Source organism: Esox lucius, chromosome 12, assembly GCF_011004845.1.
Source record: "Esox lucius isolate fEsoLuc1 chromosome 12, fEsoLuc1.pri, whole genome shotgun sequence".
NCBI lineage: Eukaryota > Metazoa > Chordata > Actinopteri > Esociformes > Esocidae > Esox > Esox lucius.
In genome coordinates, this window is record NC_047580.1 from 30,804,501 (window position 1) to 30,828,796 (window position 24,296).

Here is a 24,296-nt window from a genome sequence, read left to right on the forward strand (position 1 = left end):
TTATGGGGTTCCTTCATTTCCACTGGTCATGGGCCATTGATATGGTTAAGGGCATCTAGAACCTAAATACTTTGCCGGATGTTCCAGTAGGTCAACCACCTATAGCTCACATTAAATCACATCTTCTTGTGAAGAAGTGTCTAATCTTGGTTGATTCCCTGAAATTATTAAAGTACGTTCCAATGTGACTTTATACACCCTGCTTGTCTTTTTCAAAGGCGCCAATTATTTTGGAAGTGACTGTATAATGTAGTATAGTTTTCTACAGTTTAGTGGGAGGAGACTACTGGCTTTCTAAACAATTAATTCTTAATTGTAGTAGTAACAGTGCAGTTGACATTCAGGGAATGTTAGAAATGTATTTCTCAGTCACCTGTCAACGACATACTTTGCTTAATTATGTGTTGGTAGTTAATGTGACCTAGAAGCACCTCGTCCCTGTTAACTACACTGCATTCCCACAGCAACTTTCACAAAGGGGAAAAAAACTGTGTTGCGTACAAGTCAGTAACCAAATCAATACGACATGACTAACAAGACATCAGTTACTGTAGGATATATGACTGGTTGTTTCCAACAGTAGTCATTATCAAAACCTAATAAAAACTAGTCAAACATGCATTGTACGACAAACAAAGTTCATAAACACATTTATTATAAACACTGTACATTAAAAACAATTCTTTAGCAAATATGAAAATCTGATTTGGGCATTTTCATTTAGTGTTCAATTATAATGTTACCATACACATAATCAAACTACATATACAGTGTCTTTCTTTACATACTCATGTAAAAGGGTCAAAGACTGTGTATCATTATAGTGGTATTAACGCCTGAAAGACAAGCTAATTAACTGTTTTTGTAACATTGATAACTACAAGTCCCAGTGGGTTTCACTGGTCAAATGTCATTATACTGATGTCAATCAATGTTACCTACTAACTTTGACTGTGGACATTAATGAATTCACATAGTTTTTGATTCCAATTAAATGTCAACAGCTTTGTATATACTGCCTAATATGGTCAAACATTTATTTTATTTAAAAGGCTAGTGCATGCCAATGTGTTAAGAAAGTAGCTAGCTATACATTATTTAACAGTTATGTCATGTCTTTAAAAAGTCTCCATTTTAAACACTGATACGCTGTAGTAGGATATGCTACTGATATTTTGTGAGATATCAGTAAGGAAAATGTCAATTTCCCAAAGCTCACACGCACACAGGCACACACACACACACACACATACACATACATACACACACACACACACACACACACACACACACCTTCAAGTCTAAGCTTAACAATACATTATTGGTCTTTCATAATAGTAAAATATCATCATCTCTCCTGGAGAAGAGAGGAGCATGGGGAAGAAGGAGCAGATGAGGGGTCCAGGATGATTGGATGAAAACTCTAAAAGAAAAAACAGACCAGGAAAGAATGAATGAATGTACCAGTACCAATACAAGTTGTGCACCAGACAACGTTAAAACAATACATTGCAAATAGCCTGATTAGCCACGCCCCTCTTTGGCCTTATCCTAAGGAGTCCCATTTTCATCGTTTAAATCATTCAGAGCAATTAAACAGAGTGTTCTAACCCTCCAGGACCGTAGTCAAAGAGCCCCGACCCAAACCAACTCACAGTACGCAGACTAAACTCTGACCCAACCCAACTCACAGTACGCAGACTAAACTCTGACCCAACCCAACTCACAGTACGCAGACTAAACTCTGACCAAACCAACTCACAGTACGCAGACTAAACTCTGACCAACCCAACTCACAGTACGCAGACTAAACTCTGACCCAACCCAACTCACAGTACGCAGACTAAACTCTGACCCAACCCAACTCACAGTACGCAGACTATCTCTGACCAAACCAACTCACAGTACGCAGACTAAACTCTGACCAAACCAACTCACAGTACGCAGACTAAACTCTGACCCAACCCAACTCACAGTACGCAGACTATCTCTGACCAAACCAACTCACAGTACGCAGACTAAACTCTGACCAAACCAACTCACAGTACGCAGACTAAACTCTGACCAAACCCAACTCACAGTGAAGTCCTGGAGGCACAGGGCCGAGGCCACAGGGTTTCCGCAGCGGACTGGCAGGGGCCCGAAGGAAGGGCAGGGAGGGGCAGGTAAGGCGGAGGTGTAGGTGGCCACCTCCTCCTCCAGACGGAGCTCCTCCAGTGGAAGGCGGAGGCGGAGTAGGGCAGCAGCTGAAGAAAGAGCACCACTCTTGGGGATGATGATGCTACCTGTAATGACACATGGTTACGAATTTTTTGGAAAACACTTTTCTGCACTTCCAACTCAGACTAGAGCCAAAGAGCAAGCAGCGGGACAGTAAAATGAAACTGCTATTACAGAGGTTCTTCATGCTGGTCAGGGCTGACCTAAGCTGTGTTGCGGTGCCAGGGCAAAGACTAAAAAGCACACGGTCCTCAGAACCAGGACATTTGAAATAATAGAGCTAGTACAGGGAGCTTGTCGGTCCTACCTCTGGGCTGGCTTAGGGGGAGAAAGGCTGAGTGTTTGGCCAGTCTGGGCAGGCACATTGCTGCACCTGTGACTTCAGGAACCTCTGTCGCAGGAGTTCTGGGAAAATCTGGATGCCTGGGCAGGAGGTCCATTGCTTTCTGTTCTCCTGTAGCTCTGGCCCCAGACCCTTCTCTCTCCAGGGGCCCACCATGCTCCAGGGGCCCACCACACTCCAGGAATCCAGCCGCAGGGCTCTCTGGTTCTGGTGCTGGAGCTGCTCTAAGCAGCTTTCGACCAGTTGAAAAGATAATGACTGATTCTCTGTGCGGAGCTTGGAAGAAAGTTGGGACTCTTGCTGTGTTACGTTCCACCCCCGGGTCCTGTGCCAGGTGATCGTTTGCTCGCGCCTCAGCCGGGTCTTGATCCAACGCCTCAGCCGGGTCTTGATCCAACGCCTCAGCCGGGTCTTGATCCAACGCCTCAGCCGGGTCTTGATCCAACGCCTCAGCCGGGTCTTGATCCAACGCCTGCTCGTCTGGCTGCTTTTCCTCCTCAGTCTCAAACAACCTCTGGACAACTTCCTGCCATAAACAAAGCCAGTAATTTAGCAGACACTGTCAGTTACAAACAGCGCTTTCAAGTAAAGCAGGAAAACCAATCGCAGTCAAGCAAATTAAACCGGTCGCCTTGTCCTCCTTTTCCTCACCTCCTTGTGCGTCTCCAGATCTCGGCCCTGACTCTGAAGGCCCCTCAGTCGGGGAGAGTATTCGTAAGGGGTCCGGTGGCTAGGCAGGACCTTCCTCTGAAAGCAGACAGCTCAGTGAGTCAGAGTATCCAGGACAATATCATGCTTGTCAATATGATTCCATTACGGACCTGAGGGGTAGTTTACTGAATACAACATTATGTAGTGAAATAAGTGAATCAGATCCTGAATCAGATCACAAACAGTGGTGATGGATCTCAGATACAGTAGATAGACAGATTGATCATACCGACCACATCCAAAATTATAAGAAAATAATGTAATGATAATAATAAATATTGTGTAATTCACATTTGCAACTCTTTGCAGTTGATTCAGGACAAGCTATTTCTGTAATAATCTCTCTTCTCTCCATGTCTGCCTCTTCTACTGATCAGAGCTCAGCTTATTCCTCAGTGGAAATGATCTCCGGGCAGCTACTTTATAAAAAACTGTCAGAAGCCCCAGCCAACAATCAGACATGCCAGATGTGCTTGACACGCAGCCGTGCACAGGGCAGGTAATGCATGCTCAAGCCATAACGCACAAATTATGAAAAACGGAATGCATATCTGAGAGGCGCTGCGTGTGTTCCTCCCATACAGCTATTATACATTTGTACATTCATACATACCATAGACACACAATACCGTTCAAAAGTTTGAGGTCTATAAAAAAAAATCAATTTTTTTTTGTCCATTAAAATAACATAAAATTGATCAGAAATACAGTGTGGACATTGTTTATGTTGTAAATATCTGTTGTAGCTGTAAACGTCAGATTGGTGTACAGAGGCCCATTATGAGTCTGTTTGAGGACCTGTGAGGTGTCTGTTTCTCCAACTAGACAATCTAATGTATTTGTCCTCTTGCTCAGTTCACCGGGGCCTCCCACTCCTCCTTCTATTCTGGTTAGAACCAGTTTGCCCTGTTCTATGAAAGGGAGTAGTGCACATTATCGTATGAGATCTTGAGTTTCTTGGCCATTTCTCACATGTAATAGCCTTTATTTCTCAGAACAAGGAATGATGAGTTTCAGAAGAAATTTCTTTGTTTCTGGTCATTTTGAGCCTGTAATCGAACCCACAAACGCTGATGCTGAAGATACTGAACTAGTCTAAAGGACTATTTCTTCTTTAATCAGCACAGGTTTGCAGCAGTGCTAACAATCACAATTAGCCTTTTAAAATGGGTGTAGTGCAACACACAGACCATAGACATAAGCAGAGGGTGTAGTGTAACACACAGACCATAGACATAAGCAGAGGGTGTAGTGTAACACACAGACCATAGACATAAGCAGAGGGTGTGGTGTAACACAGACCATAGACATAAGCAGAGGGTGTAGTGTAACACACTGACCATAGACATAAGCAGAGGGTGTAGTGTAACACACAGACCATAGACATAAGCAGAGGGTGTAGTGTAACACACAGACCATAGACATAAGCAGAGGGTGTAGTGTAACACACAGACCATAGACATAAGCAGAGGGTGTAGTGTAACACACAGACCATAGACAAGGGCCTGGAGTTAGGAACCCGCTGGGGTGTCCACTTGGTGCAGGGCGTCTGGCTGACCGTCACCCCTGAGAATACAGATCATGTTTTAAGACAGGAACAAAGTAAACCAAGTTGAGTTACAACACAGACAGACAGACACAAGGTGGTATTTAACTAAGTCACCTGTAGGTCCTCTGGGAGATTCAGAGCAGTTCTTAGTGACAGGTACTCTCTGAGCCTGGAGAAGATGAGACAACCCAGTGCACACAGTCTGTTAACACACCCCCTTAATAAACAGTCAGTAGGAGACTACACCTGTCTAATGCATCACTCATAGGACATTGTGACATTAATCCATTTCCATGTCAGTCATTTAGCAGATGCTCTTCATCAAAGCGACTCACAACGCAACTAGGGTTAAACGCTGTGCTAAAAGGCACAAAATAACTTTCACCTGTCGGCACACAGAGATTCGAACCGGGGACCTATCATTTACTGGCTCAGCGCTACAACCTCTCGGCAGTCGCCCACCCTGGGCTTGTACAGGGAGACCACTGACACCGTTTTAAACAAAAGAAGGCTCACAGTGTAGATGGATGTGCCCCTGCCGGAGGGACGGACAGAGCTGTTTTGGGTCATCGCCCCAGGGTCGCTGCCCGCCGTCACCCCTTCATTCCGCAGGATGCTACTGAGGGCGCCGGAGTCCGGAGAAAATGCCACACCCCACAGTTGACCTACAGCATAAGCACACGCAGAGTTGCAGACCTGCATGTTCAACAACCATTTTGCGACAGAGATTTTTTTTAAGCCATGAAGTTTCTTTACAACTCATGTCCTTCTTAAAAACGTGCACCAAGGTCGTATCCAACAAATGCAGTGCAAATACTGACCTGCAGGAGGCGCTGTCTTCAGTTGACTCTTCATGACGGACACCCTGAGGGGCTGAAGGGGGTTGCAGGGGCCTTCATTCTGCAGAACCCGGCTCAGTGACGAAGGCTGAGGGGAGAACTGGACCGATCTTGCGGGGCCTTTAAATGATACAAGCATGCCCAAGGTTAGAGACTTGCTAGCCTCAGACGATGCTAGCTTGCCTAGATTGAGCCAGAGCAGGGGGTTTGAATAGCGTAGCTCTTCAACCAGAGCTGTGCAAATGTACGTTTTTATCAAGAGCAGTGTGTAACATTTTCACCCACAGAATAACAGTCAACATCAACAGTTCATTACACTGAACGTTGGTATGCGGTTCTAGAAATACAAGACAGTTGGGATGTGTCCAGAACTACTACCACAGACCTGCCGATGGTGCTGTACTCAGCTGACTCTTCATAACAGACACTCTTTGGGGCTGCATAGAAAAGCGAACCCCCTCATTCTGCAGGATGCTGCCCAGGGCTTTAGCGTCAGGAGTGAACTGAACATTCCGTGCAGGACCTGATTCAATTCAACCACATGATGTACACAAATGTAATCAATGGGCACGCAGCAAACATTTCTGTTATACATTTCTACAGAAACTTATTATAGGTCTTGAATCAATAAATAACTCAGCATTAAATATTTAGGGTGTATTTCATCCACCATCAGCCAAGATAGGTCTTATCACTGACCTCATTCTGTCCTACTAAATATTTTCTACATTTTATTATGTATTTAGCTTGTGTTTATTATCATATTTTTAATGTACATGCTGTTTATTTAAAGAATAATTTGTTTTTAATAGCTTGCATTAATAAATAAAGGTCAATAAATAAAATAAATATAAAATCTGTATAAATAATTTGATTTATTTTTTTAGAATGCACATCCCCATGCTCAAATCTGCTAATCAGAATCAACATAGCAAATAAAGGACTACAAATTAACACAAGAAAACCACAAGAACTAACCCGTGGAGAGCAGTGTCTTCGGGACAGTCTTCATGATGGACACTCTCTGGGGCTGCAAAGGTTACAGTTAAAGTCAGTACACAAACTTAAGTCATACACACAAACTCAGTCAGCCACCAACCAGACTTCACTTAAAGACAGTTTGTCCTTTAAGACTATTCAATTGAACCAGGCAACACAACCACAAACTAACAGCAACTGACTGAGTCGCCTGCGAGGCCAATTCCGTGGCAGTATTTACCATGTTGTTATAGGCTCGCGTAGAAGGACGAGTGGAAGCCCTCGCTGCACTGATTCCCTCATTCCGGAGAATACTACAGAGAGCAGCCGGGTCAGAGGAGAAGGCAGCCCCCCCATCACCTAGGACACAGCACGCAGCACAACGGAACACATGTCACATTTTTAAATGAAGAGCCCAAGCAGACAAACAGGCAGGCAGGCAAAGAGAGACAGACAGAAAACAATGGAGATAGAGATAATGTATTATCTCTGGACGGCTGTCGCACAAGGTCTAATAGAAATCTTAAAACAATCTCACCAGTGTTCGCACTTGGTAACTCTGCTGGCTTGGAGGGCTCTTTGAGGCTGAGCGTGTCAAAATGGCCCCTACAGGCTTCAGTGATGAGGACGGCGGGCTGGCCACTGTCAACTGAGAAAGCACTCAACGAAATACCTGATTCAGAACCACATTGACCTGGAGGTCTGGGAAGTGCGATCTTTCCCGATCCACATCCGGGCAATGGACTGTCTGAAGGAGATTGTGCCTTTTGTTTTGGATGCTGGGACAAAGACATGGCGGTGACACCTGCAGGAGTCTTCCCCACTTCTACATTGCGCTGTGACAAGATGCCTTGCAGTCCCAGACCAGCTTTTTCGGCTTCCGAGTGTCGTGCTGGGAGTTGAGCAGCGAATTCTACCGTTGACTTTGACTGGACCTTGGTATGAGTCGCTCTTAGAGTACTGGGCAGTTTGGCAGTTCTTGCTGCGATTCTTTCGTTTGAATGCGCAGTGGCGCCGCCAGCACTTTCGGCTCGGGTTGGCTGATCACCAGCCCTTCTATTAACCACCAGTGCACTTGTCCCGTTTCTTTGGTTCTGTGCGCCTATTCGGTTGGTTCTGGCACTAGAGAAGTTGAAAGGCACAGGCTTGGTGCACGGCTTCTTCCTTTTAGCTTTACCCTTCAGGAAAAAAATTCAAGCACAACAAATATAAATTACAACGCCTAGCACTGAACGTAAAGCTAAAAATAAGAAACATGGCAAATAAATCCATGACTATTTAATGGACAAAAAAAGCACTTTCAATGTATCATCATTTTAAACGGAAATCAAGACTTTACCCGGTTCCAAAATCCAGGTTTACCACAGAAATATAACAACAGTTATCTATTTAGAACCAGTACACTGTACACACCGCCAAAGAGTTCTGCTCCCATCTCATGTGGGACTGGGTGAAGTCAGATGGGGTTTGAAGCTGCAGGGACTTGGCCAGCACCGGGAGTCTGCTGATGGGTTTGACAGTCCCCAGTGGTTTCTGCACATTGTCTGGACCTGCTGTTGGGTCCTGGTTCTCAGAGCCCTGCCTGGAATTTTGTCCGCAGGGTACAGACTGGTGTCTAGAAGGGACAGATGGGTTTTTGGAGCCTGGCTTCGGGTCCGCTGTCATTCTATTGAACCTGGAATGGGATGTCAATGTGGAGAGTGTAGACAGAGATACTTTTCAGGCATTGTATCGGTGTTATTTTTACAGGCTGTTTGAGCAATCAGTACTTCATAGACAGTGGCTATAGAACATTAAAAAAAGAGACAAACACCAATAAAGCAGAATAGACAACAACTGTCTTAAATTCTCTCTAGGGGAATACCTTGAATTGTCCTGCAGGGTTTTGTTATAACTTTGCTGACGCAGTACTGAAGAAGAATCCATGTTGGTTGGGTCTGAGACCTTCAACAACGTTCTGTTATTGACAAACTGAAACGAAATCTTATTAAGCAACATTCAGCATGCTTCTAACATAATACACCGGTAGCGGGATCGTACATTTAGAGAGAAAATAATAATGTAACGCACAATACACTGATTACCTGCTTGATAAAAAAAAGTTTATCTGGTAGCTGCCTAGGTATTTTGTTATTCTGTAGCTAGGATTATAACGCAAAGAACACAATGCAACCATCAGATTCTTAAAAAAACAACAATAATTTAACAGTAAACCGTCCTGCTAGCTTAATGTTAGCTACAAACTGAACGTAGTAAGCTAGCAAATTTAGCAATTTATTTTAAGCTGGCTAGCAAGCTATTTGAGAAGTTGCAGTTTGCTTTCTGGGTATATGATCCTGACATTACAAAAGAGAAACAAGTACTCACATGCACACTTTAAAATAGGAAATATATAGCTTATTACTCTAAATGTTTTCTGTTGATGCTGAAGAAATGTAGATGATTTCCACTGTTTTCACAAAATAACTGGTTTGAAAGAAGTTATAAACTTCCTGTACATGCTTCAGTTTGTAAAAAGCACGCATTCCAGTTGGTTAGAGGAGAAACACCATTAGCCAATGGTGGCGGTAGGTTATTAAATGGCCGTATTTCGCATCACCAATCAGCAACGAGCGTGCAAAAACAACTCCATGGAAACAACGCTTGAAGCTTCCCCATGTGACCCAGCCCCGGCTCACTGTTCGTTTTTGGTAGTTGTTTCCCAGGCTCTGACCTGGTTTTAGGGCACAGTTAAATTTTTAGCTTTTATCTCGGTCTGTATACAACTGTAAATGGCTTTGATTGTTGACTCATTACAATGTTCTGTTTTTAAATATTTCTATAATGTCTTGGGTGTGAGAAAAGCACTTCACAGTTTTTTAAAGTCAATTCGGATGTCATCAGCTATGTGTGAAACAACCGCACCATTACCTCCGAAAGGATATCTGCCCCTCGTCTCAGTGTCCGCCTAGATGCACCGTTTAATAAATCCCAATAAAAGGAATTAAAAGCATCCATAGTAATATATATATATATATATATATATATATATATATATGGTATCTCACAAAAGTGAGTACAACCCTTTTGCAAATATTTGATGATATCTTTTCATGTGACCACACTGAAGAAATGACACTTTGTTACAATGTAGAGTAGTGAGTGTACAGCTTGTATAAGTGTAAATGTGGTGTCCCCTCAAAATAACACACAGCCATTAATAAACCGCTGGCAACAAAAGTGAGTACACACCTACCATGACCTCACATGCTCCAGTTTTCTGTATTATGACCACTTACAGAACAAATGTAACATTTCACACTCATTTCATTTTCCAGGCATGTTAGTAAGAACACCCTCTAAAATGATATGAGGTTAATGATGATAGTGGTCGTGATGACCTGCCGTTTCCATTTAAAACTTAGGGATGCATGGTATGCCACTAATATCACAGAGACATAGCACACATGATGGTATCCAACCCTCATGTCATTTTCCTTTTCAATCAGAAGGTGTCACCCTTTTCATACAAATTGTTAGTGATTAATAACCAAGATTATTTCACAAAAATTTATAAAAATTATTTCACATGTAAAACCACTGAGGAGAAACAATCATTGGGGAACTGCAATGTCTAAACAGTTAATTTTGAACACAGGTTACAGATATTGGACTGCAGTAGGAACACACCGTTGCGTTTGCCTCTAAGAGTGTGTTGTAAACTGACGACGGAAACAGGAAATTCAGACCACAAAGGCTGTTTGCATTTATTTCTCCTCTACAAATCAGTCTTCTCTGTTTTCAAAACATACTTGTTTTGTGATAAAGATTGTTCTTGTTATGTTGTACTAATACATTTTCCAGTTTTTCTGTGTCTCACGTTACAAAAAAGGAAAAGCAAAATCTACACTCCAACACATTTAGTAATTATATTTCCAGGATATATTTTGTGAGAGGAAATGATCATCTTGTTATCTATGAATACCATTAAAAATACTGTGTTATGGTTTTTCTGTTCTTCATTAAAATATGGAGACCTACTACTAACATCACTATCACTAACCGAGAAATAAGATTTTTTAATATTTCCGATTAAAAAGTTAGATAGTAAATAGATGTACTAAATATTATGCATATTTTATTGTTTATTACCAACTTGGTGGAAGAAACATTTCAATGACTAATGTCTAGTTCCTTTAGGATCCCTTTATCATATCCATGCTTTTCGGTTGGCAATCTCTTAACCAGAAAAGTCACTATGACAACAGCTGTACCATGAAGTTAGGTCCTTCCATCCTTGTGTTTAGAAAGTCCTAAACGAAACACAGATTGTTTTTTCCGTTCTAGAAGAGCCATGACATCTCAGGGGATGTCCATGTCTCCGTTGGAGGCGTGGGATAGACGTCGCTCCCCTCTCTCTCCTTCACAGCCTGACCCCGTACTGCTGTTGTCCACATTCTCCTTGCTCTCCTCATCATGGTCCTCCGACTTCTGTCTCAGACGCAGGCCTGGATCTCTCTGAGTAGGTATCTGAAAACTGGAAAACGAGCCGCCTCCAGAAGATCTCTTCTCTGGATGGAACCATGGGACCATTTTACCAAGAACATGAGACAGAAAAACACAGACTTTTAGCCTTTACTGTTTCTTTGCCATGGTTATTAGAAATAGTATATCAAGTACATGTACTTGATAGTACATGCAATTCATTTTGTTTTAAATGTATTTATTTTTAATTTGCAGTAGTTTGTAGCTTGAACATAATTATACTTTATTTCTCATTAGGTTCAAAGCTATCTTACAATAGAAAGTTATGCAGAGCGAAATCAACTCCAATGAAGGCCCCTATCAACCATCTTCAATTGAACAGTAGATCAACATTTTATGTTTTACCGGTTGCAGCTCTTTGGGTGTAGCTGAATGCCAACAAACCACAAGAAAATGGGGGCATACGTAAGTGACCTTATTTCAAAAGACAATGCTGAACACTTCAAAATGTACAGTATGTATTGTACCAATCAAAAGTTATTACTCATTCAAGGGTATTTACATTTTTACTATTTTCCATTTTGTAGAAAAATAGTTAAAACATCAACACTATGAAATAACACAAAATGAATTATGTTGTTAACAGAAATCAAAATGCATTTGATATTGAAGATTCTTCAATGTAGCCACCCTTTGCCTTGATGACATATTTGCACACTCTTTGCATTATCTCAACCAGCATCATGAGCTAGTCACCTCTTTGAATGCTTTTCAATAAACAGGTGTGCCATGTTAAAAGTTAATTTGTGGAATTTATTTCCTTCTAAAACTTGTTGGAGACAACCAGTTGTGTTGTAACAATGTAGAGTTGATATACAGAAGACCGTCATTATGTCTGTGATGTAGAAGTCCATGTTATTGCAAGAACAGCTCAAATAAGCAAAAAGAAACGACAGCCCATCATTTCAGTCAATTGGGGAAATTTCAAGAACTTGAAGTGTCGTCTCAAAAACAAACAAGCTCTATGATAAAACTGGCTCTCAGGAGGCCCGCCACAGAAATGGAAGACCCAGATGTGTGTGGTTCCCAGAAGAAGCATGAAGGAGGAGGTGCGATGGTGTGGGGGTGCTTTGCTGGTCACACTGTCAGAGATGTTTTTTAATTCAAGGCACACTCAACCAGAATAACTAACAGCATTCTGCAGCCTATGCCATTGCATCCGGTTTGTGCTTAGTGAGAGTATCCTTTGTTTATCAAAAGGAAAATGACCTAAAACACACCTACAGGCTGTGTAAGGGCTATTTGATCAAGAAGGAGGGTGATGGAGTGCTGCATTATGACCTGGCCTCCACAATCACCCGACCTCATCCTAACTGAGATGGATTAGGATGAGTTGGACCGCAGATTAAAGGAAAAGCAGACAACAAGTGGTCAGTGTATTTGGGAACTCATTCAGGCGACTACCTCATGGAGCTGGTTGAGAAAATGCTAACAGTGTTCAAAGATGTCGTCGAGGCGAAGGGTGGCTACTTTGAAGAATCTTTGTTTTTGTTTAACACTACTTTGATTACTAAATTATTCCATGTGTTATTTCATAGTTTTGAAGTCTTCACTATTAGTCTACAGTTGTGGAAAATAGTAAAACTAAAGAAACACTTGAATGAGTGTGTATGTCCAAACGTTTGTCCGGTACTGTGTATGGAGACATACCTCCTGGTCCAATTGGACGCATCAGCCGATTCATCTGAACATTCCAGTGTTTGACATTGGTGCTGGCCTGACGAAGCTTCCTTTGGGCAGCCTAAAGGACACCCCGTGAAACAAAAAGAACACATAAAAAAAAACGTACACTGCACTGGTCTTTGACACCAACACTAATACAAGCTCAGTAGTGGGTGTTGCTGTGATACCCTGGCCCACTCACCACGACGTCCTGGTCCACTCGGTATCGGTTGGCCCGGACCTCCTCCAGTTGACGCTGGGCCTCCTCCAGAGCTCGGGACTTGTTCTCCATCTCCTGCCTCAGCTCCTGCTTCTCCCTCTGGGTCTTCAGGATGTACTCCTCCTGCTCTTCCTGGAGTGCCATTAGGGCCTTCATCTTCTCCTCTTCCTCAGTCAGCAAACTGAACAGTGTGTATTAACATTATTTTTATTTTTTTTAACATGGCGAGTAAAAATCCAAGACATACAGTTAAGTCAGTAAATATAGTATGCCCATCCATCCATCTTCTTCCGCTTATCCGGGGCCGGGTCGCGGGGGCAGCAGTCTAAGCAGAGATGCCCAGACTTCCCTCTCCCTAGACACTTCCTCTAGCTCTTCCGGGGGGACACTGAGGCGTTCCCAGGCCAGCCGGGAGACATAGTCCCTCCAGCGTGTCCTAGGTCTTCCCCGGGGTCTCCTCCCGGTGGGATGGGCCCAGAACACCTTCCCGGGAAGGCGTTCAGGAGGCATCCGGAACAGATGCCCAAGCCACCTCAGCTGACCCCTCTCGATGTGGAGGAGCAGCGGCTCTACTCTGAGCTCCTCCCGGGTGACCGAGCTTTTCACCCTATCTCTAAGGGATCGCCCAGCCACCCTGCGGAGAAAGCTCATTTCAGCCGCCTGTATCCGGGATCTTGTCCTTTCGGTCATGACCCAAAGCTCATGACCATAGGTGAGAGTAGGAACGTAGATTGACCGCTAAATCGAGAGCTTCGCCTTGCGACTCAGCTCTTTCTTCACCACGACAGACCGATACATCGACCACATTACTGCAGAAGCTGCACCGATCCGTCTGTCAATCTCCCGTTCCATCCTTCCCTCATTCGCGAACAAGACCCCTAGATACCCCTAGAACTCCTCCACTTGAGGCAGGCACTCTCCACCAACCTGAAGTGGGCAAGCCTATTCCGACTGAGGACCATGGCCTCGGATTTGGAGGTACTGATTTTCATCCCCACCGCTTCACACTCGGCTGCAAACCGTCCCAGTGCATGCTGAAGGTCCTGGTTTGAAGGGGCCAACACGACAACATTATCCGCAAATATTGTATGATTTGCTAAAAATGTACACGCCCGTCGGCTACAGCAGCATTGCAGTCAAAGAAGGCTAGCAACCTCCAGAACCTTCCAGGGGCAGCCAGCAGGGCCAGTCATAAAGACTTTGTCAACTAAGTTATAAAGAAGGGGGGAGAGCTGGAAAATGAAAAGCCAAAGCTGGAAGAATTTGAAAAGCCTCTGAAGAAGATGCACAGGAAGAGGTACAAGGAGCTGGAGAGGAGGAAGCGGCAGCAACAGAAGGCCTCAGTGAAACAGGACTCCAAGAGGGAGAAACACAGTTTGGGGCACAAGGGTGAAGAAGCCGTCTACCCTTCCCAAACACAGTGGTTTGTTTTCTGTATTGATTACTCCCTTGCCTCCTCCACTAACACTTGTGTTTCTTCAACAAAACACCCCTCAGGGTCCTGTGTCCATTCCTCTTGTCTCTCCCCGGTACACCAACAAGCTTCCTTCAAGCGTGTGAGGCCGACTATGAAACTTTTAGGATGTCTTTGCCTTGCTGAGATTCTTTGTGACCTTTGACATGCAGGGAAATTGCAGCTTGGTATTATTTGTAGTTTCTCCAACCGGTAAGGAAATTAATATAAGGACTCATCCGACAATATATATATATATTTTTTAGATGCAAGATTGAGACAGAGCTTATGCACACCCTTGTCAACAGATCCTACCGATTATAGCTAGACAACTTCCTCTGCTAAAAACCTAACTTCCTCAGGAACCTCACTAACGCAACCTCCCTTCAACAGAAAACAGCTTTTTCCACAGCAGCTTATTCTGTTCTGCCTACCGTCCTCAGTAACATCAGGCATACGCATGGCAACTTAGTGCCTTCTCAAAGGATGATAGCCAAGCCGTGATCTCTGTAATTTATTTCCTTTAAAGGACCACTCAAGCCATTAAGAAAAAAGTTTTACCCCATTCTTATTCCCTAGGGCAATATGGGGTGTGGTATCATGATTCAAGTCTGAAATTGGCAGTTATGTCCAGAATTTGACAGGAAATACTCTTCTTAACACCTCCTTAAATGAATAATCACATGAAGTGGCTAATTCATTTCTGAATCAATTCATTTCTGAATTAGCCAACACCTCACTTCGCTAGCTCTGATATTTACATGTGATATTTTACCAGACCCAGCTGATAACGCCATACATATATGGAAAACATTTTACTTGACTAAAACAATGGAAATGCCATGGAAACGTGTGAGGGAAAGATTCTGTTAGGGAAAGATTCTGTGAAAGAAAGATTCTGTAAGGGAAAGATTCTGTGAGGGAAATATTCTGTAAGGGAAAGATTCTGTGAAAGAAAGATTCTGTGAGGGAAAGATTCTGTGAGGGAAAGATTCTGTTGGGGAAAGATTCTGTTGGGGAAAGATTCTGTTGGGGAAAGATTCTGAGGGGGAAATATTCTGAGGGGGAAATATTCTTTGAGGGAAAGATTCTGTGAGAAGATTGTGTGTGGGAAAGATGGTAAATGTCCTCATTGCCACCCAGCGAAATGTGCCTACATGAATTGAGTTTGTATTGTATGTGTATTCTATGTTGAGTTAACAGTCCGTCGGTTGGATATCATACACCCATTGCATTGATGTTATCAGAACTAGAAGCTTAAGTAGCGAATCGGACAGTGAAACAGGCAGACAGAATGATCTGGTGCTCACTTCTTTTAGAGGCTATCTACAATATTTAAAAGTTCGGGACAAATAACCCAATGAAAACCTTAACAGATGGGTGGTCTGGCCCGCTGTTTCCAATGCACATGTTGCTGCAGCTTACGTTCGAGTCCAGCTGTCTGCTCTGTCAGCATAAACTGAACTTCAAACGAGTACATGAGACTGTTAGAGTAACCTTCCTTCTGAATTTCCATGGTTATTCTAATGCAACATATTGCTTTGCTAGAGGATGCACCTTCAGACCAGGAAGCTTTATTTTAGAAGAATCCTGGTTAACAAGTTAGATTATTGAATTACCTGGGTGCAAACAACAAACACAACTGGTGCCTTTAGTAAAAAAAAAAAAAATTGTTACACAGTAACCAAATTGTTTTCTGTGTCATGGATTGCAAGTCAAGGTCACAGACATGCGCTCTTTGGCATAATTTGACTTGGTAACTGGCTAGCTAAATGGTTACGTGAAGCAAGCTAGCTTGATTTCTATCTGCTAACTCATTCAAAGGCTGACAGCACAAATAAAAGATTATTATGTAATGCAAATTTGGGCTTCAGCACCAATCAGTGCTTCTGCTCTTTTTGTATAATTTTTTTCAAGAAAATGAAAAATTGTCTGGAGGATGCTGAGTGTGTCTGTAAGTCAGCATGTGTGTCTGTGTGGGAGTTGATGTGTGTGTGTGTGTGTGTGTGTGTGAGTTGATGTGTGTGTATGTGTGTGGGAGCTGATGTGTGTGTGTGTGTGTGTGTAGCACCCTACCCAGTCTGTGCGTATCTGAAGACCTCCTCATCCTGCCTAGCCTTGATCTCCTGCTGCAAGGCCTCCTCCAGACTCTCCTGCATTGCCTCCAGCTCTTTGATCCGCTTCCTCTGTCGCGCCGCCTCCTCCTCTTTCAGGACCATTTCTGCCTGCATTGAGGCCCGTGACTGGAGATGGAGACACATGTCAGCATGTAACATCTAGACACCCCGACGGATGCTTGAACTGCACCAACCATCCTCCACAGTCCACATGGTACAGACTCCACCCATCTACTCCATGACACCAGGAAGCAGTGGAGTCATTAGTCTCCGACCTTCCCTCGTCTCCCTTTCTACTGTCGCTACCTCCTCACCGCCCCTCTCTCCCCTCCCAGTCCCTCACCTCCTCTGCCTCACGGAGCTGCACCTCCAGGGCCGCCTGCATCTCCTCGTGCTGCTTACGCCTTCTCAGCTCATCATGCTCCAACAGGGCCTGGGCCTGCCTCTGCGCCTCCTTCAGGAGCTCCAGCTCGGCCAGCTTACGCTCCTTCTCCTCCTGGAGGGCCCGGAGGCGCTGCAGCTCCTCCTCCTTGGCCAGTCGCCTCCTCTCTCTCTGCTCCCTCTGTTCCCTCCTCTTCAACTTCAGGTCCTTGTGGAGGGAGGTCTTCCCTTCGCTGTGTAGACGGATGGCTGTTTGAATGGCTGTAGGATGGAATGTGTTGTATAATAGTAGTTATGTACAAGGTCCAACCTATCATTAACATGTGTCTTTGCTGTCTAAGGAAAACTGGCCACATTTCTTTTGGACAATATGTTTTTTTCCACCCACATTCTGTATATTGACATTCTGAAAACACAAGGGCGCCATTTTGCTCTCTTGTGGATTGTGGCTGTCACACAGAGCAGCATCTTAGCAGAATCAAGAGCCACCGACCACATACAAAGAGGGAAGTGGCTAAATTGATCCTAAGTCTTGGGGTTGCCTTAAAGAGTAGCTGAATTTGCGTCAATACACTTTTAGACCTTGTTAAATCTACAGATAAAGTAGTGTTATTAGCAACACTTCGGGTGTGCTAAAAACAATTCCTTTAACAAGAGTCATATAGCTAATTCTCGTATATTACTTTGCAAGATATTTTACATTTGTTCTGGTTGAAATTCTATTTTACAACACTGAAAAACATTGTTGAAAGATGACAGTGGACTTAGTATTGGAAAAGATTTTTAAGATTTTTTTTTTACTTAAATATGTTGTCAGCACAAGTATTCAAACCCTAAACATGAATATTTGGTAGAGCCAACTTTTGCTGCAATAAAAGTATTTTCGTATTTACCAGTTTAACACACTGTCAGAGTGAGTTGGGCCCATTCATCTTGTCAGATTTGCTCCTAGTTGTTCAGGCTTGTGGGCCAAAGACTCTCAATGAAATTGAGATCAAGGGCCATATACACAAAACACTTTATCTTACCACTAGGAGGACTCCTAAACAGAACTAAAAGTTCCTAGCTAAGAGTTTCCTCTTAAAACATATTAACAAAGATGCTTAGACCATCCTTTACTACGGAATGGGGAGGAGTCTTAAGCAAAGAGAAAGGGTGGGGTTGATCCCGTTGCTATGGGTAATGTTATGTTCCATGAGCAAGCTTACTTACTATGCCCACAATGATTGGCTGATAGGGGAGGGGTCTCTGTCAGTGAGTTCATCATAGCAATACTGTAGAGGGATGTGTCATGTTGCCATATTGAAATAAAGATATTAAAATTAAAATGTAGACTAGGTGTCACTGAGTAAACATGAATTGAAGAATGATATACTGACTAGTCAAGATGTGTTCAGCTAATTGTCAGTCTCTTACATGTCTGGCAGCTTGTAAAGAAACGCATAAACCATTATGTGTCCCACCACAAACTACATCTGGGTTCGAGCTAAGGGCTTTGTAGTTGGTGAACATCGTGAAGAAACCGAATGATTTGGCACACGATATGGGGTCTGGGGAGGGCATTTATTGTTTGATGTAATATTCTACTGACAGATGACTGAGACATATGTAGTTTGTCTGCGCTGCATTAACCTTGATGGCCGATGTTATTGGGTTGTTTCTGTTTGTTGGTGAAGTGACTGCATCCCTGACTAGCTCTACTATGATCATAACCTTGTGTTTAAGGAGATACAGTGTTAAAAGCTCAGTACCAAAACATCGACCTGATTACGAGAACGATTCCCGGCAGCAGCCCTTTTAGGATTGTTTGTGATTTGGTCTCATTGACTTAGAAGTCCTCTTGACTACTCCTAACATTTCACAGATTTAGGAGCTGGTATTAGCCCTAAAACGCTTTATGAAATACTCTTAGACCAAAAATGTAGATGTCCTAAAGTTAGGACTGAGAGTTACTCCTAAATCAGCAAATTAGCAGCTACTTTAACACAGATGTTTGTGAATACGTTCCCAGCCTTGTAGGACATTCCCTTTTTGCTCTTGAGCCACTCCATTGAATGTTGCTTTGGCCTCATGCTTGGGTTCATGGTCCTGCTGGTGAATTTCCTCCCAACCATCATATTTTTAGCAGACTGACTGACTGTTCCTTTGCAGTATTTCTCTGTCTTTTGCTCCATTTTCCGGTCCATGTTGATGAGAAACATCGCCTCGGCATGATGCTACTCTGCAGCTCCTTCAATGTGATTGTTGGCCTCTTTGTGACTCTTAAATGTCTTCTTGTTTGAGTGCTGTATTTTGAGGGATAGCCTTTCTTGGCAGTGCCTGGGTGCTCTCTGGGATATCCAAACACTTGGATATTATTTTGTACTCTTTTCCTAATATATGCATTTGTGTGACTTTTGTATTTGTATTACATTTTTATTTCTTAAGTTATTGTCTGACTTCAGTAGAAATCTTGTTGGTCTATTACCTTTAGATTAACAGTCCATCTATGTTAACTGGAAGCATCCAGAGCATAGGGTTGAATACTCATACAGATATTTCCCAAAATAAAAACAATTTCACCTTAGAATAATTGATTTGGAGTTTTAGTGTTTGAGAGAGCAGCCATACAAAAACTGTAATTTTCCCTGTAGGACTTTCAACATTTTCGAAAGGGTGGGGCAAAATCTTTTATCAGGTACAGAGTTTTGCTTTAAGCATCAATGCATGCTGGGTGGGGGTAGTATATGGCCAATATACCAAAGCTAAGGGCTGGTCTTAGGCACGACACAAAGCACAACCCTCAACCATTATGCCATATACCGCAATCCCCAGAGGGGCCTTATTGCTACTATCAACTAGTTACCAAAGTAATTAAAATGGCAAAAATAAAATGTCTGTATCTGTTGTAGACAGATATACCAAAGCTTTCAGCCAATCATCATTCAGAGATCTAACAACCAAGTTTTTACCACAGAAACGTGGGGCCTCTCAGGGTTTTGTGGTACTTAGCTAATATAACGCAGCCCAGAGTTCCTGGATACAGCCACTATCTGTTGTACATCGGCCATGCATGTACCACGAATCACTGAGGTGGGGGTCTATTTAGCCAATGAGGTGGGGGTCTATTTAGCCAATGAAGTGGGGAGTGGAAAACTACATGAGAGGAACATTCCCCACAGACCTGCGGTCCATTCCTGTCGCTGCTTGGTGTCCGAGGCGCTCATCTCGTAGGTCTTGGAGAGAGTTTTCAGACAGAACATGCACCTCTTCCCATCTCGGTCTGGCAGCACGTCCACAAAGCAGTTCTTGTCCAGAGGGATGTTTCCCTGGCAATCTTTGCGCTCCTCTGTGGTGTAGTAGGACAGGATACTGGGCCTCAGGGTGAACCAGCGCTCCTTCCAGTTCCTTCTCAACTGACCCTTCTTCCACAGATACCCCTATTTACACAGAGAACTTCTTTCCTTCAAAAATATTTTCTAAACTGTAACCCCATTATAACCCTATCTTTATGCCCAAAGACAGACAAACAGAGACAGACAGACAAACAGAGACAGACAGATCCAGTTCCATGCCCCTTCTTCCTCTTTGCATTATCAGTGTTAATGTGTCTGTAACAGGGAGGTTCCATTACTATACCACTTATTTTTCTTCCTTCAGACATGGGCTGTTATACAACCAAGTGGGAAAGAATAAGACAGAGGGACAGACTAAGACAGAGGGACAGACTAAGACAGAGGGACAGGCTAAAACAGAAGGACAGGCTAAAACAGAAGGACAGGCTAAGACAGAGGAACAGGCTAAAACAGAAGGACAGGCTAAGACAGAGGGACAGGCTAAAACAGAAGGACAGGCTAAAACAGAAGGACAGGCTAAGACAGAGGAACAGGCTAAAACAGAAGGACAGGCTAAGACAGAGGAACAGGCTAAAACAGAAGGACAGGCTAAGACAGAGGAACAGGCTAAGACAGAAGGACATGCTAAGACAGAAGGACATACTAAGACAGAGGGACAGGCTAAAACAGAAGGACATACTAAGACAGAGGGACAGACTAAAACAGAAGGACAGGCTAAGACAGAGGGATATGCTAAGACAGAGGGACAGGCTAAGAAAGAAGGACAGACAGCGCTACATTGCTGTTCTGGAGTGTTCTGGTAGTTTACCTCTTTGAGGACATCGCCAACTATCTCCCTGTAAACCTCTTCTATGGCCATGCTGGTGATCTCCTGATTAATGCCTCTGGTTAACTTTCCAGAGTTCATCATCTCCAGGAAGGACCAGACGGTGAAACCATTCTGTTGCACTGCATCCTGGGAGATGAAGTCCTCCAGTTCCACACAGTTTAGCTCAACACTCATGGCCATACACATCTTCTTCAGCAGATATTCCACCTAAACACAAGATTTGAAAAACAAATATTTAGCATTTAAACACATGAAAACCTATAACTCGATGAGAGTGACTGGCCTTGATTTGTTTGACCACCAGTACAAATTATTGTTTAAGGCCCCCATTGATACGGTAATCTGAAAGTCTTTCCAGGGGAATAACCTTGACTGTGAAGTCTCATGAAGAGGCGCTGTGCCCTGTTTTGAAAGCTGCTTGTGAAACTGCCTGTCAAATAACACTTCCAACAGCATTGCCAAAAACAGATTACAGGAAACACTGAGCCAAATTGCAAGTGACATGAAACCCCACATTAACTGTACGAAAAAGATGCAATCAGCCAGTTACAACAACACTCCTGGATCCCAAGGTTTGTTGTTCTCAGTAGTTCAGAATGGGAGCTAACTATTAGGACCGGCCAGCGATGGACAGCTCACCTCATCAGGCACCATCACCAGTGGATATTTGTCCTCTGAGAGAAAGTTAAACAGACACCAGAGACGAAAAGCATCTTTCCCAGGCAAGTTGTTCTTATTGTCCTTTTCTGGCTTGTAGTTCTTCTTAGCTGTGAGGGTCCAGCAGAGCTCGTCGACTTGTTCCTTCACAAAACAACCGTCTTCCACCTACACACATAGACACACCACACACACCCACAATCGCACAAACATACACACACACACACACACACACACACACAAGCCGTCTGCCGTTAAGGGGGTCACAGTACCACAGTATACAGATCAAACAAGCAAAGCGTCGGTGTTGGTGTGTTGGCGTGTGTGTTGGTATGCGTTTCCCCACCTTGTCCAGTATGTATTTGTTGAGGTAGGGCATGTACCCCTGGCTGGAGACCGGTCCATCGTCATCATCCCGGAAGTGTTCCTCCAGAGCCACGGGGTCATGCGGGATGGCCAGAACTGTGCACAGGTTGTGGGACAGGACCTAGTGGACGACGGACAGATGTGAAGGAGTCAGAACCAATGCAAGACTTTACGGACGGTATCTGTCTGATTTCGGTGCATAAACCTTCTAAATACATCTTGTCAGTGTCAGTTGGACAGGAATGTGGGGTACGCTAAACTGAGAATCAAACTCTGTAGGTTTATGAGGGAACTGAAACATGAAAGCAGGAAAAGTTTAGTCCCTGGGGAAATGCAAATAGCACAGAGAAAGGCAAATAGCACAGAGAAAGGTAAAAAGCACAGAGAAAAGGAAAAGTGCACAGAAAAATAAAGAGTACAGAGAAAGGCAAAGTTAAGTGAAACTGCTGACTGGGCTTTTTAACAGGTTTTATTTACCCATAAGAATATATCCTGGCTACATTTAAGAGTGCTTCTCATGCCCACAAGACAATTTTCAATTGACGTTTATACCTATGATGTCACTATTATCATGAGTGCATTGTGAATGCATTACTGGATTTTAAAAGTAGAAGTTGTGAGATAATCCTTTTCCTGAGAAACTCAAACGAGCGCAGCACCCAGCCCCCATATTCTGATACTCAGTCACCACATCCTGCTCTCTCCTTCTAACCCCTCCCTCATTTTCTTGTAACAGGACAAAAAGGCCTGCATGGCAACCTGTGAGCCTCTATGAACCTGCCCCCTCCACTCTGGACTGGACTTCACTCCAGACCAGACCCTGTCTGTGCACTGAGAGGGATTAGTTCAGTCACAAGGTCCCGGAAGGATTGGGGCGCGTGGCTGAAACGTGGTTCTGAATGGGGGCGGAGTGTGTGACGGGCCCTACATGAAGCTGAGGCAATATAGTTTGGGCACTTGCCAACTCCATTAACTGACATCCAGACAGAGAGAAGGGACAGTAGTTGACAGTAGCTGGTGTCACAGCACAAACAATGTGGTGATGATTACTGGCAGTTACCGCGTTATAGCACAGAGTTTTAACAGTATGTAACAGTGGGCACTTATGATACTGTACACAGCTCAGCTCAGGTCAAGTGAGGTGTCCTGGTACCCAGTCGTACCGCGCGTGGTGACATCATGGGCCAGTCTGACCACAACACAGTGATGAGGACCCCCATTCACAGGAGGTCAAGAGCAAACTGTAACTCTCCGGGTCACACACTGACCCCATTGTGCACACATTTCACTGTCATAAGTGTTTCTGTCCTGCCACAGAACGCATTTACATCACTCAGAGGCTTTTTACTAGTCTACAGCAATCAGCAAATAATTTGTGTGACACACTGAGCATGTGCCTTAAAGCTTTGCTCAGCTAGGACACATAATCAGATCAAAATCAGGAACAAACTCTACAAACTAACAAATCCCATTCAAGTAATGGTGAGGTGAGAGAATTTCTTTCACATCATGTCCATGTGTAGAAGTGTGTTGGGAATCTAAAAAAATTAACTTGAAAGATTATTTTATTTTTAGCAATTTAGCAGTTAGAAAACATGATGTCTGAAGAACATATTGGTACTGTAATTTGACTGGGATTTGTGTAAAAGAAAATGCCAAATAAAACCAAAGCATGGATTGCTGTCACTTGTTATCCATACACTTCATGCAGCATAAGGACATTCATTTGTAAAATGTTTTTTATTCTGCGTTAACTACCCCTTTAAGAGTCGGAAATGAGACCACAGCACGCTGAAGAGAAAGGGCCCCTGAAAACATGGGGGGCAAAATATCTAAACTATTCCAGGTTATTTTGACTAAAATTAATTCTGGTACTCACCTTAAGTTGAGACTTGGAAACTTTACCGCTCTTCTCTACATCCAGGGCAGTGAAACCATACCAAATGGACTTGAGGAGCTCTGAGCGTAGGTCCATGTCTGCAGCAACATAACTTTCTTCTTTACTCTTTTCAAAACTCTCTCTCGCTCTCTCTCTCTCTCTCGCGCTCTCTCCCTCCTCTTGATACGTGGCCCTATACCCTGTGACAGCCACCCAGATCCATCGCTGTGACT

General features: G+C 43.5%; 2 protein-coding genes across 2 annotated transcripts; both read right to left on the minus strand.

The window, feature by feature from the left end:
• Positions 1-1,267: 1,267 nt before the first annotated feature.
• troap (trophinin associated protein) lies at positions 1,268-9,158 on the minus strand. Its single transcript, XM_034295845.1, has 15 exons — positions 9,045-9,158; positions 8,505-8,611; positions 8,054-8,315; positions 7,179-7,818; positions 6,882-7,000; positions 6,641-6,692; positions 6,048-6,185; positions 5,645-5,782; positions 5,340-5,488; positions 4,938-4,992; positions 4,767-4,840; positions 3,215-3,310; positions 2,528-3,089; positions 2,080-2,285; positions 1,268-1,423 (listed from the first exon to the last, which is right to left on the minus strand). Exons 2-15 carry the CDS (start codon positions 8,564-8,566, stop codon positions 1,349-1,351), a joined length of 2,628 nt encoding a protein of 875 aa, XP_034151736.1. The 5' UTR covers positions 8,567-8,611; positions 9,045-9,158; the 3' UTR covers positions 1,268-1,348.
• A 1,017-nt stretch (positions 9,159-10,175) lies between these two features.
• On the minus strand, positions 10,176-24,291 carry def6a (DEF6 guanine nucleotide exchange factor a). Its single transcript, XM_010893342.4, has 10 exons — positions 24,064-24,291; positions 22,165-22,305; positions 21,801-21,986; positions 21,141-21,368; positions 20,161-20,416; positions 16,960-17,258; positions 16,576-16,742; positions 13,029-13,227; positions 12,815-12,905; positions 10,176-11,190 (listed from the first exon to the last, which is right to left on the minus strand). Exons 1-10 carry the CDS (start codon positions 24,157-24,159, stop codon positions 10,982-10,984), a joined length of 1,872 nt encoding a protein of 623 aa, XP_010891644.1. The 5' UTR covers positions 24,160-24,291; the 3' UTR covers positions 10,176-10,981.
• Between the last annotated feature and the right edge of the window lie 5 nt (positions 24,292-24,296).